The following is a 13762-nucleotide window of genomic DNA, read 5'->3' as shown; positions in this document are numbered from 1 at the left end:
AAAGATAATGGATGGATGTTCCCTGTCTGAAATAACAAGTCAAAGGTAATAATCACTGAGATTTGTTTTATTTCCATTTTCCACACAGTCCCAATGTTTTGCTGAGTTGGGATTGTACTAAGAACTGCACACACGCACACACACATACATCCCATCACCTGTTTTTAAAGATATCTATAATAATAATAATAATAATAATAATAATAATACAGGAAAAATAACAGACATTTCTCTGGTAAATTTTAAATGAAAACTTTAAATTCTTCTGGACATAGTGGGTATTTTGTCTTTAATTATGTGTAACTGTGTTTCTTAACGTGGTCCAAACTTTACCGAACCACCAGGAGGCTGGAATATTTTTCCTCTTCACTGTAAAACAAGAAATGCAAAGGCATCTTCCAAATGTAACAGTACAAATATTGGGGGAACACTAGCAAAGAGGAACATTTAGTCACGAGTAGTGAGGTTATAACTGAGCTGATACTATGAGATCAGCCTGGATCTGCAACATGTAGAAGTTTTTACACACTGCCACGTGTTAAATACACAACAGTCCGTGGCAGCTGGAGAACAGTCGCTCGGTCTCCTGGTTCCTCTCCGCTTCAGTACAAACTCACATTGTCCCACTCCACCAGGTACTGCACCTTCCCATCTGCTGTGACTCGCCTCGCCAAGATCCTCACCGCCTCCCCTCCTCCCCAGCTCCTGGCTAAAGTCCCATCACCCCCTCCCACCCCCATTCCCACTCCTGGTCCAACACCTCCCCCTGCGCCCCCGCTGGCCTGACAGGGGGGGACGTCGCGCAGGATGAGGGGCTCCAGCTGCTTCTGGCCCGGCTGGTGTTGGTGGTTGTGTTGGTAGGTGTGGTGGTGCTGGTGGAGGTGGTGGTGGTTGTCACTGGAGTTGCAGGGGTACGGGAAGCATGTTGGGGGTAACCTGCAGGCGTCCTCCACGCTGGAAAAAAAAAAAAAAAAACAGAAGCGTGGACGAGTCACAAACAGGAAACTGTAGATGGTTTCAGATTAAAGAGACTTCATTCTATAAATAATTTACCAAACATCACGAGGTGATTCAGTTTTTAACATTTTCACAAGTGTACAAAGTGTACATGGGGGGGGGGGCATGTACTCTTTTCAGAATGAAGAAAGTTTACGTTTTTTTTATATACCCTGCATGACCAGACATCTTCCTACATCAGACTCCTTTTCGGGTTGCAGGGGTCACTGGTGCCCATATCCAGCAGTCACAGTGAAAGAGGTGGGGGACACCTGGACAGGTCTCCAGTCCATCACAGGGACACATAAAGACAAACGTCCATTCACTCTCTCTCTCTCTCTCTCTCTCTCACCTAGGGGCAATTTAGAGTTACCAATCAGTCTAACATGCATGTATCTGGTCTGTGGGAGGAAACCGGAGTACCCACGCAGCACGGAGAGAACATGCAAGCTCCACCCAGAAAGGCCCCAGCTGGGATTTGATCAGGTGACCTTCTCGATGAGAGGCAGCGGCACTCACAACTGCGCCACCGTTCCGCCCCGTATGACCAACATGTTGCTATTCTCCCTCGTGGCAACAATTGACACCATCTGATGTGCGGTGAGCACGGGGGCAGGCGGTGTTCCCAACTGAGCGAGCAGCAACTCAGCTGTGAGCCCCTCTCTGTCCCAAAGCGCTCAGAGCAGAGACCCACTGCAACAAACCATGAACGCACACGCCCACAACTCATGCTGCTCTGTTCACAGAACCCCGTGCATTGCACCCCCGACCTCCCTGGAGCTTCTTCTGTATGTAAGATCTGACTTTGTATTAAACGTCAATGTGTTCGGAGCGTTGCCATCATCTTAAAGTTGATGCAACTTGCACGTGTGACCAAACATCTGGTCTTAGAGAGAGAGCGCCGGCGTGGGAGCGAGCAGCCTGTTTGAGTGTCTCTATGAAACTCGTGTTTCTGCTGCTTTACTTCATATAGTTAAACAATACGAACACTAAAAGACAAATATTTGTAAACCCCAGACTACGGCAAAGGTGTGTGTCTCCATTTAACTTTAACTGTATTATCCCAAACTCACAAAATTCTCTGAGTCAGTCCAGAAACAGTATGTTTTGTACATTTGTGAATATGTTGATAGTTGTAAATCTCCCCTAACTCAATATGAGAAAACAATCAAACTATGTCGTCTGGAACAGGATCATGAACAACCCCTCAACAATAATAAAAATATTCCAGAATGGGAACCATTAAACTGGTTAGCAAGGAGTTCCGTTATCAATTTAAACTTTGTTTTACATACTGTAGGTAAGCCTGTCACAATAACAAATTTTGATGGGTGATTAGTTGTCTCAGAAATTATTGCGATAAACAATTATATTGTTTGAAATTTGACAATAATTAGTAATTATTGTCAAATTTAAGAAGAAATGTTGGTTCATTTTTGTGTAGTACCTTTTTCAACCATGGGATGGCAGTATAAGACAGTTTGAACCGAAGGATGGATAGTGAGGGAGCAAGCAGCGTGTCTCTTTAAGAAAATGGGAGGGAGGCCCCTTGACGTGACATGGGCTGTCTCTCTTCGTTTCGCAAAATGGCGGACGCTCTGTGTAGTTTGAGCTCTTTAGCATAGAATTTTTTACACACAACTTTTAATAATAAAATCAGTAAACAAGTTCTCAGCTGCTTTTTGCAGAGAAAAACAACTTTTTAGGCGAAGGCACGCGTTTCAACCGTGAATTCTGGAGCTTCGACAAGACGGAGGTTTTTTCCCCCCCGAGGTCGGCCTGTTAGCTTAGCTCGTAGCTTTTCTTCTCAGCTTAGCTGCTTTTAACGATCCAAAAACGCGATTTTGTACGGTTAAAACAGATTTTAAAGAGAAAAGAGAAAGAGAGCGGTCAGTGAAGAGCACCGGAGCTGAGCCTTTTGTCATCCAGTGTCTTCAGTAGAAAGAGAGAGACATGAAGAAACGATAGAGCCGATAAATGAAAATGAGGTCGATAATTTTAATTTATCATGCGATTAATTGATTTATTGTTTATCACGACAGGCCTAGCTGTAGGATCAACAAAACAGCAGTTAAACTGCATAAATAATTCTCACTGTAAGTAACGTTACAACGCAAAGTGGTTTGAATTCACTTTAAACAGCTCATTTCTGTCAGGTACGAGTTTGAATAATTATTTTTGTTGTTTAAGTCAATCTTAAAAATCACCATTCGCAAATAAAAACAACAAACATTATTTGAAGTCGTAATTTATTGCATGTGTTTAAAGTTTTCTAGGAATCAACCGAACTTCCTGTAAGTGGCAGAGGGATGAAAACCTGTTGTAGTGATGAAGACTTCTGGAGAGGGCAGCGTTTCCGTTGTAGGTGTGGTACAGGGCGTACATTCGCTTGGCAGGAGGACTGAAGGCGAGACAGAAGATAACACAACTTGAATCTAAAACCTGTACAACAGGCAGAAATTTAACGGTTTGCTTTAAAAAATATATAATTTGTTGGGCTAAATTCAGTAAACCCATAAAGATTTTTCAACAGACCTTCAGCTGTTGAAAATGCAAAATCCTAATTAAGAATAAAATACTGAATATGAGTTGAGGCTGAGATGAAACGAGCCTTTCAGCCGGCTCAAATCCACGGAGAACGCACCTGAGCACAGAATTTACCTCACACTGAGCTCCTCCTCCGACTTCCTGGAGTCGTAAAGGCCGGCCCCTCCCATGTATCCATGGCAACATGGCAGCAGTTCAACAGGGTTGGCAGCAACTGGAGGTGGACAGACCTGGGCACAGTTGGGGGGTGGGGGGGACACAGAGATCAGCTGGTGTCTGGATGCCAACATCATCCCTGGGTTCTCTCAAACACTGACTTAAAAAGGTGGACAAATTAAAAATATATATCAATAGAATATTTATGTGAGAACTTCCAACTCAGTATGTTATTTTTTATATGGCAGCAACAAATCAAAGTAGATGAGACAAGGCCAAGAAAAGACTGTAAAAGTAAGTGGTACGAATAAAAAAACAGCTGGAGGAACATTTAGCAGCTAACTAGGTTAGTTGGCAACGAGTCAGTAAAAGGACTGCGTTTAAAAAGAGCTTTTCAGAGACGCTGAAGTCCTCAGAACTAAAGATTGTCAGAGGTTCTGTGAAAAACTGAGTCTAGAATGGTGGAACAATTTCATATATCCCATCATCTTCAGGTTTTATGATCAAAACTATCTCAAAAACCTGAAAAAAACAATGTTTGAAGGACGAGGCTGAACGTCAACATTGGATTGTCGTGATTTTTGGCCACTGCTTTAAAACCAGGTCTGGTTCAGTTCTGGGCTCAGGACCACTTGTCTGTAAACACAGTTCATCCACAGGTGCTGCTTAAAGCTCTATCAGACAAAGAAGAAGCCAGATGTGAACACCATCCAGAACTGCTGTGATCTCCTCTGGACCAGAGCTCGTTTCAAACGGAGGCAAAGTGGAGGACTAAAATATGGACACCATGTCAGAGGCGAGGAACCAGCCTGTTATCAGCCCACAGTTCATAAGCCTGCTTCTCTGATGATATGGAGGTGCATTACTGTGTCTGGTGTGGGAAGTTTACACATCTGGAAAAGCTCCATCGATGCAGAAAAGTTTATACCGGTTTTATAACGACATCTGCTCCCACCCAGTGAAGAGCCAGGACTGTTGAACACTTGAGTCCTCCATCAGACCAGAACGGGATCCTTCAGGAACTGAACGTCTCCTGGACGTTTACAGACTGTTGCTAAAGGAGGAGGGGATGCTACACACATGGACCTGGAACACGTTTTTAAAGACGTGTTGCTGCCATCAACTTCCAATTTACCCCATTTAACAAAACTAATTCTTCGCCTCAACATTTGCCGTTTACTAAGTTACTCTGTAAATAAAATACGGGTTTGTGAGAATTGCAAATCATTGCATTTGTTATTTATTGACATGTTATTCAAAGCCCCAACTTCTTGGAGTTGGAGTTGTACGAAGGATCTGAGCCACATCGCTGCGGCTCCTGACACACGTTTGTGACATCATGCTTCAGTGCACCTCCACATCCCATCTCATGGAGCTGACTGGTTAGTAACGCTGCTCTCCGCCTGCTAATGACCCATAACAACATCAGGGCATCATCAGAGCGAGCCATCCGTCAGTGGGAACATCATCTGGGAGGAGGTCACCTAAAGATTTGTCATCGTCGGACTGTGACATATATCAGCACACGGAGCGCATCACATTCCCTCTGTAGCACGACTGCTATGATGGGGGATCGTTAATCAGTGGCTTCAGCTGATGTCTGTGCCTTTAAACGCTAACGCTCTGTCAGAGTTGCACTGTCAAGGTGCCAGCACCACCTGGCCAAACTGTAATTGACTGCAAAGTGCACTTGGACGTGATCCCAGACTCCGCAGATCAGCGTTCCTACCTGTCTCACTTTCCTCCCCGCGACAATCCTGCGCCTCCAAGAAGGATGCAGATTAGCATCAATCAGAGAACAATGAGGCCTGGATCTGCCAGAGCGGGGGTAAAAAAAACAAGAGCTCTGCAGAGCGAAGTGTTCCAGGATTACAGTACGTGCACATACACAGATCAGAGTGATGTGTAGGAGGGGAATAAAGGCACAATGAGCATCACGGTTACGAACGGCGAGTAAAAATAGTAACTGCCACATGTGAGGCTGCTTGTTTCGGAGTGATCCGCCGGGAATTGGGTTTGATGATAATGATAAATGCTGAACTGCAGGTGTTGAAGAAGCACAAGAGCAGCTTTTTCGCAAGATTGGATTTGAATTATACATTTTATGGAAGCAACGCCACATCTCTCACAGCTGCCATTAATCTATTTGTGTTCTCTCGAACATTACCGGGCTTTAAAAACGCAGCGGAGGAGAGAGCGAGCAGAGATGAACCTCACGGCTCGTCTGACTGACAGGTTATTTGGGCCGAGCTGAGCTGTTTACCTGGCTGCATTTAAAATAGGAAAACGGGGTTAACGGGCCCGGACCACCCTCCCCTCCTCCTCCTAAGACAGAGGCGCTGACCTGTGTCTCCATGACGCGACGCTTTGATTTACGCGACTCCGGCCCCCCAGCTCTTCTCTGGCAGGGTAGTGACAACGGGCTGAAGAGGACAAAAACACAGGAGTTAGAAAATAAACATTTGTTGTTTTCAAGGCGTTGCTGCAGCTTCGTGGAGACTTCAAGTGAACGGTGTATAAAAATAGTTTTTTTTCTGTCAGACGAGGATAAGCAAGATGACAGATGTTTGTCCTTTTCATTCATTAGAAGCAGTTTAATTATTGTCCACCGCTATAAATAAAAGGCAGGTAATAATGTTTTTATCTATGCATGAGCGAGTGTTCATTTGTCTGTCTGCACGCAAACTCTCTCTTAAACCAGTGGACAAGATTTTATGAAACTATCATAAAATAATCATTAAATGTGCATCTATGAATGATTTTTTTGGAGTCAACCTGTTTCTTAATAGCAAACTCAAAACTAACTACAAATCAGTTAATTTTATGGATATTGACCTAAAATTAGGTGTGGTAGTAGTTGAGACTGATTTTCAATGCATAGTCAGTATCTTACTTGCAGTAGAAAGCAGTCACCGTGAGCACAACGTGAAGAAACAGAGAGAAATGATGCTGCTGCTCAGAGCAGGAACTCGTTCATGAGTCATTTCCACCATCCAGAACATGCATCACTCCAAATGTCACATGCAGTTCAGACTAGAGCCCGACCAATATGGAAATTTTGGCTGTCGCTGGTACCGATATTGGGAGGGGGAGACTAATGCCAATAACAGCTCTAATGGCTGAACATGTTTTAGCTTTGTCCACCCCCAAGAATCTAAGAAAACAGCGAGTGGAGCAGGACTTGTTTATTTAGCGCAGCTGTTAGCAACCATGAAGCTAAGCTAAACTGATCCATGCTTTAACTACCGTAGTCCCATAGTCTGTTTACAAGTGATGCAGTGGTCATAAAAACTGTTTTCCTAATGTGCGTTGACATTTTCTATTCTCCATAATTCACTATAAAATTATCGTGTTACAAAAATATAAATTAAACAAAATCACCTTCCCTGTTCAGTGTTTAAACAGTCACGTTTGGTGAAGGTCTAATTAGCACTGACCACAGCTGCATTTGTTTATTTATTTCTTTGCAGAAAAATGAAGATTTCAGACAAACAACGCATTTCATTGAGGACGACAAAGATAATGTTACTAACACTGACATATATTTACAGCTACATTAGATTTAGTGTTCTGGATGAAGCTGTACAAGACAACAGCCTATGCTAGGTTATCTAAATGTTAGCTTGCTAACTTGAGAGGCACGTAGCTAATGACAAGCAGGTTGGAGGAATGAAGATAATTTATTATTGTTGATTTATTTTATTTTACAGATCAGTTAAAATAAAATTACCATGGCCTGTTCAGCAAAATATGCTGCACAGTAGTGCTCGCTGCTTCGACTGTGCTGAAAGTGAAACTTAAGTGAACGGTCATGACTTGAAAGTTGTCTTCATGCGCCCACTGCTGGATACATTGTACAGAAATCAGCAACCACTGCTTCCAGACTTTTAGGGGTGAAAATTAGAAGTGTTTATAAATATCGGCACATAATGGGACAATTTTCACCGATATCGATATGTCTCCAAACTCCTATATCGGCCTAAAATATCAGCCTTATGACTATATCGGCCCGGCTCTAGTTCAAACACAATAAAAAAATACTTTTTTTTGCAGACAGAAAAACGGAGTGATAAAGAAAATACAGTAATTTTAAAAATGATTGAATGGCTTAGTCCATGAGATGAGAGTTGATCTGTCTGAGTGAGACTAAACAAAGAAATGTACAATTCTGTGCAGCCTCATCTGATCAGAAGATAATCAGAAATTATAAAATGTAAAAATATGTAGCATTTGTAGTATTTGTTGAAACTGGTAGAAAATAGAGTTTGGGTCGTTTTAGAAGGTGGAACTGCTCTTGATTGGTTCCTGTTAGGTTTACTCGTGAGTTTTTCCAAGAACACGACGACCGGTGTCATGTTGCAGGTAAGACACTGAATACTTTCCACAATCACAGTTCAAAAGAATTGAGCTAATCTTAAAACTTATTTTCCACTGTCTTGTTTGGTTTGAAAATGAATAAGTAAAAAAAAAAAGTTTGTGGTTCTAAAACCTCCAAAGACACTGAAACATAGATTGAAGTCCTCCTTGGAATAAACATTTTACTGTAGTGATTATTTATTCCACCATTAGGAACTGAAATTGTTGTATTCTGTTAAAAATAAATAATTCTCTGCCCTCTGACATTAGTGAGTGTTCAGTAAATTGCTCGGCACTCAGGGCTGCAGATTATTAAAGTATGAAAAGTTGACATTTTGTTGTGCACAATGTGCAAAAGGAAATCTAACACAGAAAGGGGGGGGGGGGGGGGGGTCATTTTAACAAGCTGCATATAAAACCTTAACATTATGCCAGCACGGAAACAATGAAAATCAGTTTCTTAGAATCTGCAGGAACAGATAATTTATCCTCGGCTCATTTCAAGAAGAAGAATCTGAACGTCGGTTAAATTTGTGGGAACAAGCTGCTTAATGAACATTTTGATTCTAATGGTACCAGGAGACAAAATGTTTAAGATGAGCTTTGATTTGTTGTCACAAATTTCAGCTCAACAGATGATTTGCCACTGTCCGTTCCATTAAGGTGGGGGGGGGAGGGGTGTCTTCAACCTGCGGCTCCTTGTCCCCCTGCAGGATTCGTCGGTAATTATAAAAAACAAGGTTTACCTTTAATAAAAACTTAATCTCATCTGTCGTTTCTCTTGTAATCTTAAGCACATGAATCTATTTGTAAAGCAAAGACTAACTTCTTTTTTATTGATTATCTTTTGACTGATCAGTGGAAATGAGCAGCTTATATTCCCGCTGGGTAAAAACAATAAATAAACCATATCAAATAATTTATCTTCTGTTTTTATTCATGCTAATATAAAGAATGTTTGTACCTGAGACTGAACAAGCTGCTGCTACAAATAAAACGTGTAAAATAACACCCTGACGCCACCGACCGACTGGAAGGTTACTGGTTCTGTGCTGGTTCTGACCTTCTCCGGTGGGTGATGCTGATAGGCGGATCTGTGATGAGCGGCGACGAATCAGACGAGAGCGGAGGCGGGGCTCGGACCTGCAGCCCAAAAAGACACTTCTTCTTCTTGATCTCCTTTCCAGAGACGAACCTGGTGCGAGCGTGGACAAACGGCAGTGTGGTTATGAACCCTCCCACTGAGCTCGTCTCCACTAATAATGACGTTAAAGCTGCCTGACACAATGGAGCTGCTCTGCTGATGAGAAGACGTGGCAACACTTCAAATGTAGGGACTGTAATTAACTCGCACATAATTAGAAACAGACGTTGCCTGGAGAAACGTTCTGGTTTTTCTTTGACTGTGAGGTTATTTCTGTAGAAAACTCTCAGAAAATCCATTTAATCCAAATGTGTTCTGACAAAATAAGCCCCGAAAAGTCCATGCTACATGTCACCTCAAGTCCACCATTATGACCGCAGAGCAGAGCAGACCTGCTCCTCACCCGTCGCCTCATGTGCCCCCCCAGGACTCACCTGTCCTTGTGAGCGTTGAGAGCGTTGAGCAGATTGTGGCAGCGGTCTTGTCTCGGCGTGTCAGCGAGCTGGAGGACAGAGAGGGATACGTTTTGTTTAAATAGTCAAAGATGACATCACGCATCGCCTGCATGCAATCATTTTCTTTTACAGCTGCTGACAGCTGTAATGGTGATATGAAAAAGTAACTGTTGCTGCGACGACGAGGCTGAAAACCGCTGCAGTTAGGAGACGACAGGACGGAGAAAACGTTTCAAAATGTCTCCTGGAAATGTGTTCAAGGAGAAACCTCAGACACGCGCAAAAAAATAAAAACCTGCAGATGCTTTAAAGACAAACTCTGCAGCAAAAACACATAAACATCTCGAGTTTTCTCAAAGTAATCAATAAATATATTAAATTATGTTAAATGCTTCTGTTTTATTTGTGTTATTAAATATTCTCCAGTCTACAGTTTATTTTATTTAACAACTAACACCTCCGTGCACACGTTCATTTTATTTTTAAACATCTGGACCTTCTTGTGATCTTTTAAAGTGGTCTGAAGAAGAGGAGGAGAAGGAAGAACAGGTGGAAGAAAAGGAAAACGAGCAACAAGAACAAAAAGGAAGTAGATGAGAAAGATTTTTTGATTTTTAACAAAACTTTATTTATACAATAATTTAACACAGCAGTGTTAAAAACACGATCGGGACAAGCTTAAAATAAAATATTTACATGAGGAGCTTGTTGCATTTAGCATAAAACCTTCTTAAATCCAGTTTCACAAAGTTCTCCAGGTGTCCAGTGTCTCTGTGGAAGCAAAACTCCAACTCCAGTCTGGCCTTGACGTTGCACCTCCACAGATCCACGGCATCAAGTTGAGGTCCAGCCTGCGGTCTGTCCATGCGAGACAAGTCAACAGACATTTTGGCTTCGGCCACTAAAAACTAACTTTGTGGCTTTGCTGTGACGTACTCCATTAATAAAAACAGATTTGGTGAAAACTGTGTCCAAAAAGCTGAAGATCCTCGTCATTAGATTAAACAGAGCCGTCAGCCGTGCACAATCAGTAAAAACATGAAAAACACTCAGACAAACTGCAGAAATGACTCGTTTAAAACCTCAGGATTGATGGCAGACAAAAAAAAAAAAGAGTTTGTTGCAATGGTGCCGTGAAGGATCCTCCATTGAAGATCGCCAGTCTGCTTTATTTTTTGTTGTCTGAGGTTTGTAAAGAGTCCTCCACTGGGGCTTCTGGCCTCCGAGCTTGTCGTCCCACACGCTGACAGTTCAGAGTTCTCCTGTTCAGGATCTTAACATAAGTCTTGTAAAGTGACCTGTTCAGCACACGTCCATCTTTCGTTCTGTGCTGCGTAGCAGAGAACCACTGTCTTTCGCAAAGTTAGGATCCAGGTGGATGTCCGGGAAAGGGTCCGTTGGGTCTGGTGGGCGATTCCCCGTGGACCACAGCTGCAGGAGACGCTTCACTCCAGCTGTCATCCTCTCCTTCACCAGCTCCAGGAAGCGCTGCATCACTCTGGCAGACCGGACACCAAGAAACGAAACCACCTCTCAGACGTTGGAGAAGTCTGGTCCGGCCGTCTCCACCAACCGCCTCGGGGTCACCGTCCCAGAATCGCACAGCGCCTTTGACAGGCCCGGCACCGTGCTATTACAGACGTCCGTTCTCGCTCCACAGACTAGTGGTTCCTCTAAGAGCCACTGCAGAGAATTATACGTTTTTGATCTGTTTGGTTTTAAAAAAAGGAAACGCTTTGAAGAAACTGGGGCAACCCCTTTAGCTTTAAAAGGCCAACGTTGGTTAGAAACAGAGCAGCATCCAGCGCCAACACGCTCACACGTCTGAGGATGCAGCCGGCCACGTCCCTCCACAGTGGCAGGAGGTCCTGCCAGGTACTTCTGGAGGAACTGTATTCGAAAAGTGGCCGTTGTGCTGGCCAGGTGGACAAGGCCCTGTCCCCCCTCCTCTCCCAGTAAGAACAGGACCGACTGTAGCACCCAGTGTCGACCGTTCTAAAAGAAATCTACCATCTCAGACTGTATTTTTACTAAGAGGCCTGGAGGTGGATCTAAAACAGATCGTTTGTGCTGATGCCACCAGGTTGTTTAACTCGAGTACTCTGCCCCTGTAGGACATTTGAGAGTGCGGCCATTTCCATTTTTCCAGTTTATTCTTGACCTTCTGTTCCACATTTCCCATTTTTTCTGTGCTACAGCCTTATAGAGACAGAGATCTTTAAGAAGCTGAGAAAGAAGACGAGAAAGAATAAGAGGTCAAAGACTAAAACAAATAAGAAGAAAGAGAAGAGGAAGCAGAAGATGACGATGAGATGATGAAAGTTGTTCTCATTCATCTCATGTTTCAGGTTTTAGTTTTAATAAAGACAAGTGAGCCTTTCTGTTTTAGAGTCTTGAAATGAGAATTCATTTTTCCTGTAAGTTCATTTTAAAAACTTCTGTCCATTTATATCCGTACGCTTGTGTTTACCGTGCTCTTACTTTGATCCAGTATAATGAAATCATTTCCTCTTGCTTTTATATTTAAGTGAACGCTTCTTTGAGCCGCGCAGGACGAGTAAACGAGACTTTGAGCTCATGACTAAACAAGTGTTAAGAAGTGATCATTTAAAAGAGGAGAATTTAAAACCAAAGTAAAAGTTTGTTGACAGAAATGTTTGTGTTTGAAATCATTAATGCAAAAAAATCAAGCAGCTCAAGCAGAAAAAACATCAATAAAGCTATTATTAAAATACAGAACCACGTTTTGGATCAATGGACCTCACTGATCCAGACGCCAAACAGAACTCTGTCATAAAATGATGTTAAAGCTACTGCATGATTAAAAAAGTTTAATTTTAACCTTTTTATAATGGATATGCAAATAAAATCATAGTAAGATGAGCATAAATTAAATTCTAAAACTCAATGGCAAGCGGTCAATAAGTTCAAAATGTAGTTTTTTAAAATAAACGCTTTAAATTCTCTAAAAAAACGTATATTATCCGCTTCAGGTCGAAGTTTAAACAGGATCTAAAATCAAAGGAAGGTCGAGCAAGACGTGAGCTAAACAAATCCTCCACTCACTGACCAGCAGCCCCTGGAAATACTAAACTCTCCTTCTGAGCTTCCATAGAGGTCAAACGTGAACTTTTACTTTAACGGTGGTTAATGAGCTTTAAATACGAAATGCTAAAAAGCCTGGAAGTGTTTCACATCATTTCATCATCGTGCTTAAACAGGGAAATATCAATACCGCGCCCAGAAGCAGCGAGTCCCAGTTCTCATTGGTGAAGGACAGGATTTCATGGTCAAAATCAAAGTATTTCCTCTTACAGCACAGCGAGAGGTGGTAGAGCACCAAATGAGCCAGATCCACCCTGCAGTTCAAACGGAGACAACGAGGCAGACATTAAGACAAAACAGGAAGAGCAAAAACAAACGTTGGAATTTTCTTTAAAACATTTTTTATCTTAAAGTACTTTTATTCAGTCATTATGGTGAAAAAGCAATAATAACTAGAGAAATATGTCGGATTATGTCCTGTTAAAATGCAGCGTGAACGCTTATTGCTGAATGAACTCTGCTGAAGAAGCTGAAACCAGCTGAAAACATTTAATCACTAAAGGGAGTTAAATTTAAACAGCTGAACCCATTGGCTGAAGACGGGAAAATAAAAAAGAGCACAAAAAGCTGAAATTAACTGAAAAGTTGTCTAGCTGAGCAATATTAGAAAGAAACACAAAAGGTGGAAATTTGCAAACAAATAAAAAAATTGCAGAAAAAAGTAGCAGACGAATATCTTTAAAAAGTAGGTGAAAAAGCAGAATAAAGCTGAAATTAGCATGAAGAATCTGAAAAAGAACAAAAACAATAAAAGCAGCAGGATAAAAACTAACCCTACCCAACATGTGTAGAAAGAAGCAGAAAGAAGCTGAAAGGAGCTGAAGCTAGACGACATGAGAAGAAAGAATCTGAAAGGTGCTGAAAGGAGCTGAAGCTAGCCGACATGAGTAAAAAAGAATCACAAAGAAGCTGAATGGAGCTAAAGCTAGCTGACACGAGTAGAAAGAAGCAGAAATAAGCTGAAAGGAGCTGAAGCTAGCTGACATGAGTAGAAAGAAGCAGA

The 13762-nt window shown here is 42.1% G+C and overlaps 1 protein-coding gene across 1 annotated transcript in view; it reads right to left on the bottom strand.

The window, feature by feature from the left end:
• Positions 1-237: 237 nt before the first annotated feature.
• The window catches only part of phf1 (PHD finger protein 1), a 26435-nt gene continuing 12910 nt past the window's right edge, over positions 238-13762 (bottom strand). The window contains exons 9-15 of the mRNA XM_037676714.1: positions 12890-13013; positions 9634-9701; positions 9119-9250; positions 6044-6122; positions 3658-3773; positions 3314-3397; positions 238-954 (exon numbers count right to left, since the gene is read on the bottom strand). Coding sequence (XP_037532642.1) covers positions 603-954; positions 3314-3397; positions 3658-3773; positions 6044-6122; positions 9119-9250; positions 9634-9701; positions 12890-13013 — 955 coding nt within the window. The 3' untranslated portion in view covers positions 238-602. The remainder of the gene's footprint in view (positions 955-3313; positions 3398-3657; positions 3774-6043; positions 6123-9118; positions 9251-9633; positions 9702-12889; positions 13014-13762) is intronic.

This window comes from Nematolebias whitei, chromosome 5 (genome assembly GCF_014905685.2).
Source record: "Nematolebias whitei isolate Nwh7 chromosome 5, NemWhi1, whole genome shotgun sequence".
In the NCBI taxonomy this organism is placed as follows: Eukaryota; Metazoa; Chordata; class Actinopteri; order Cyprinodontiformes; family Rivulidae; genus Nematolebias; species Nematolebias whitei.
Note: the sequence above shows the minus strand (reverse complement) of the source record. Positions and strands in the feature narration are given on the sequence as shown.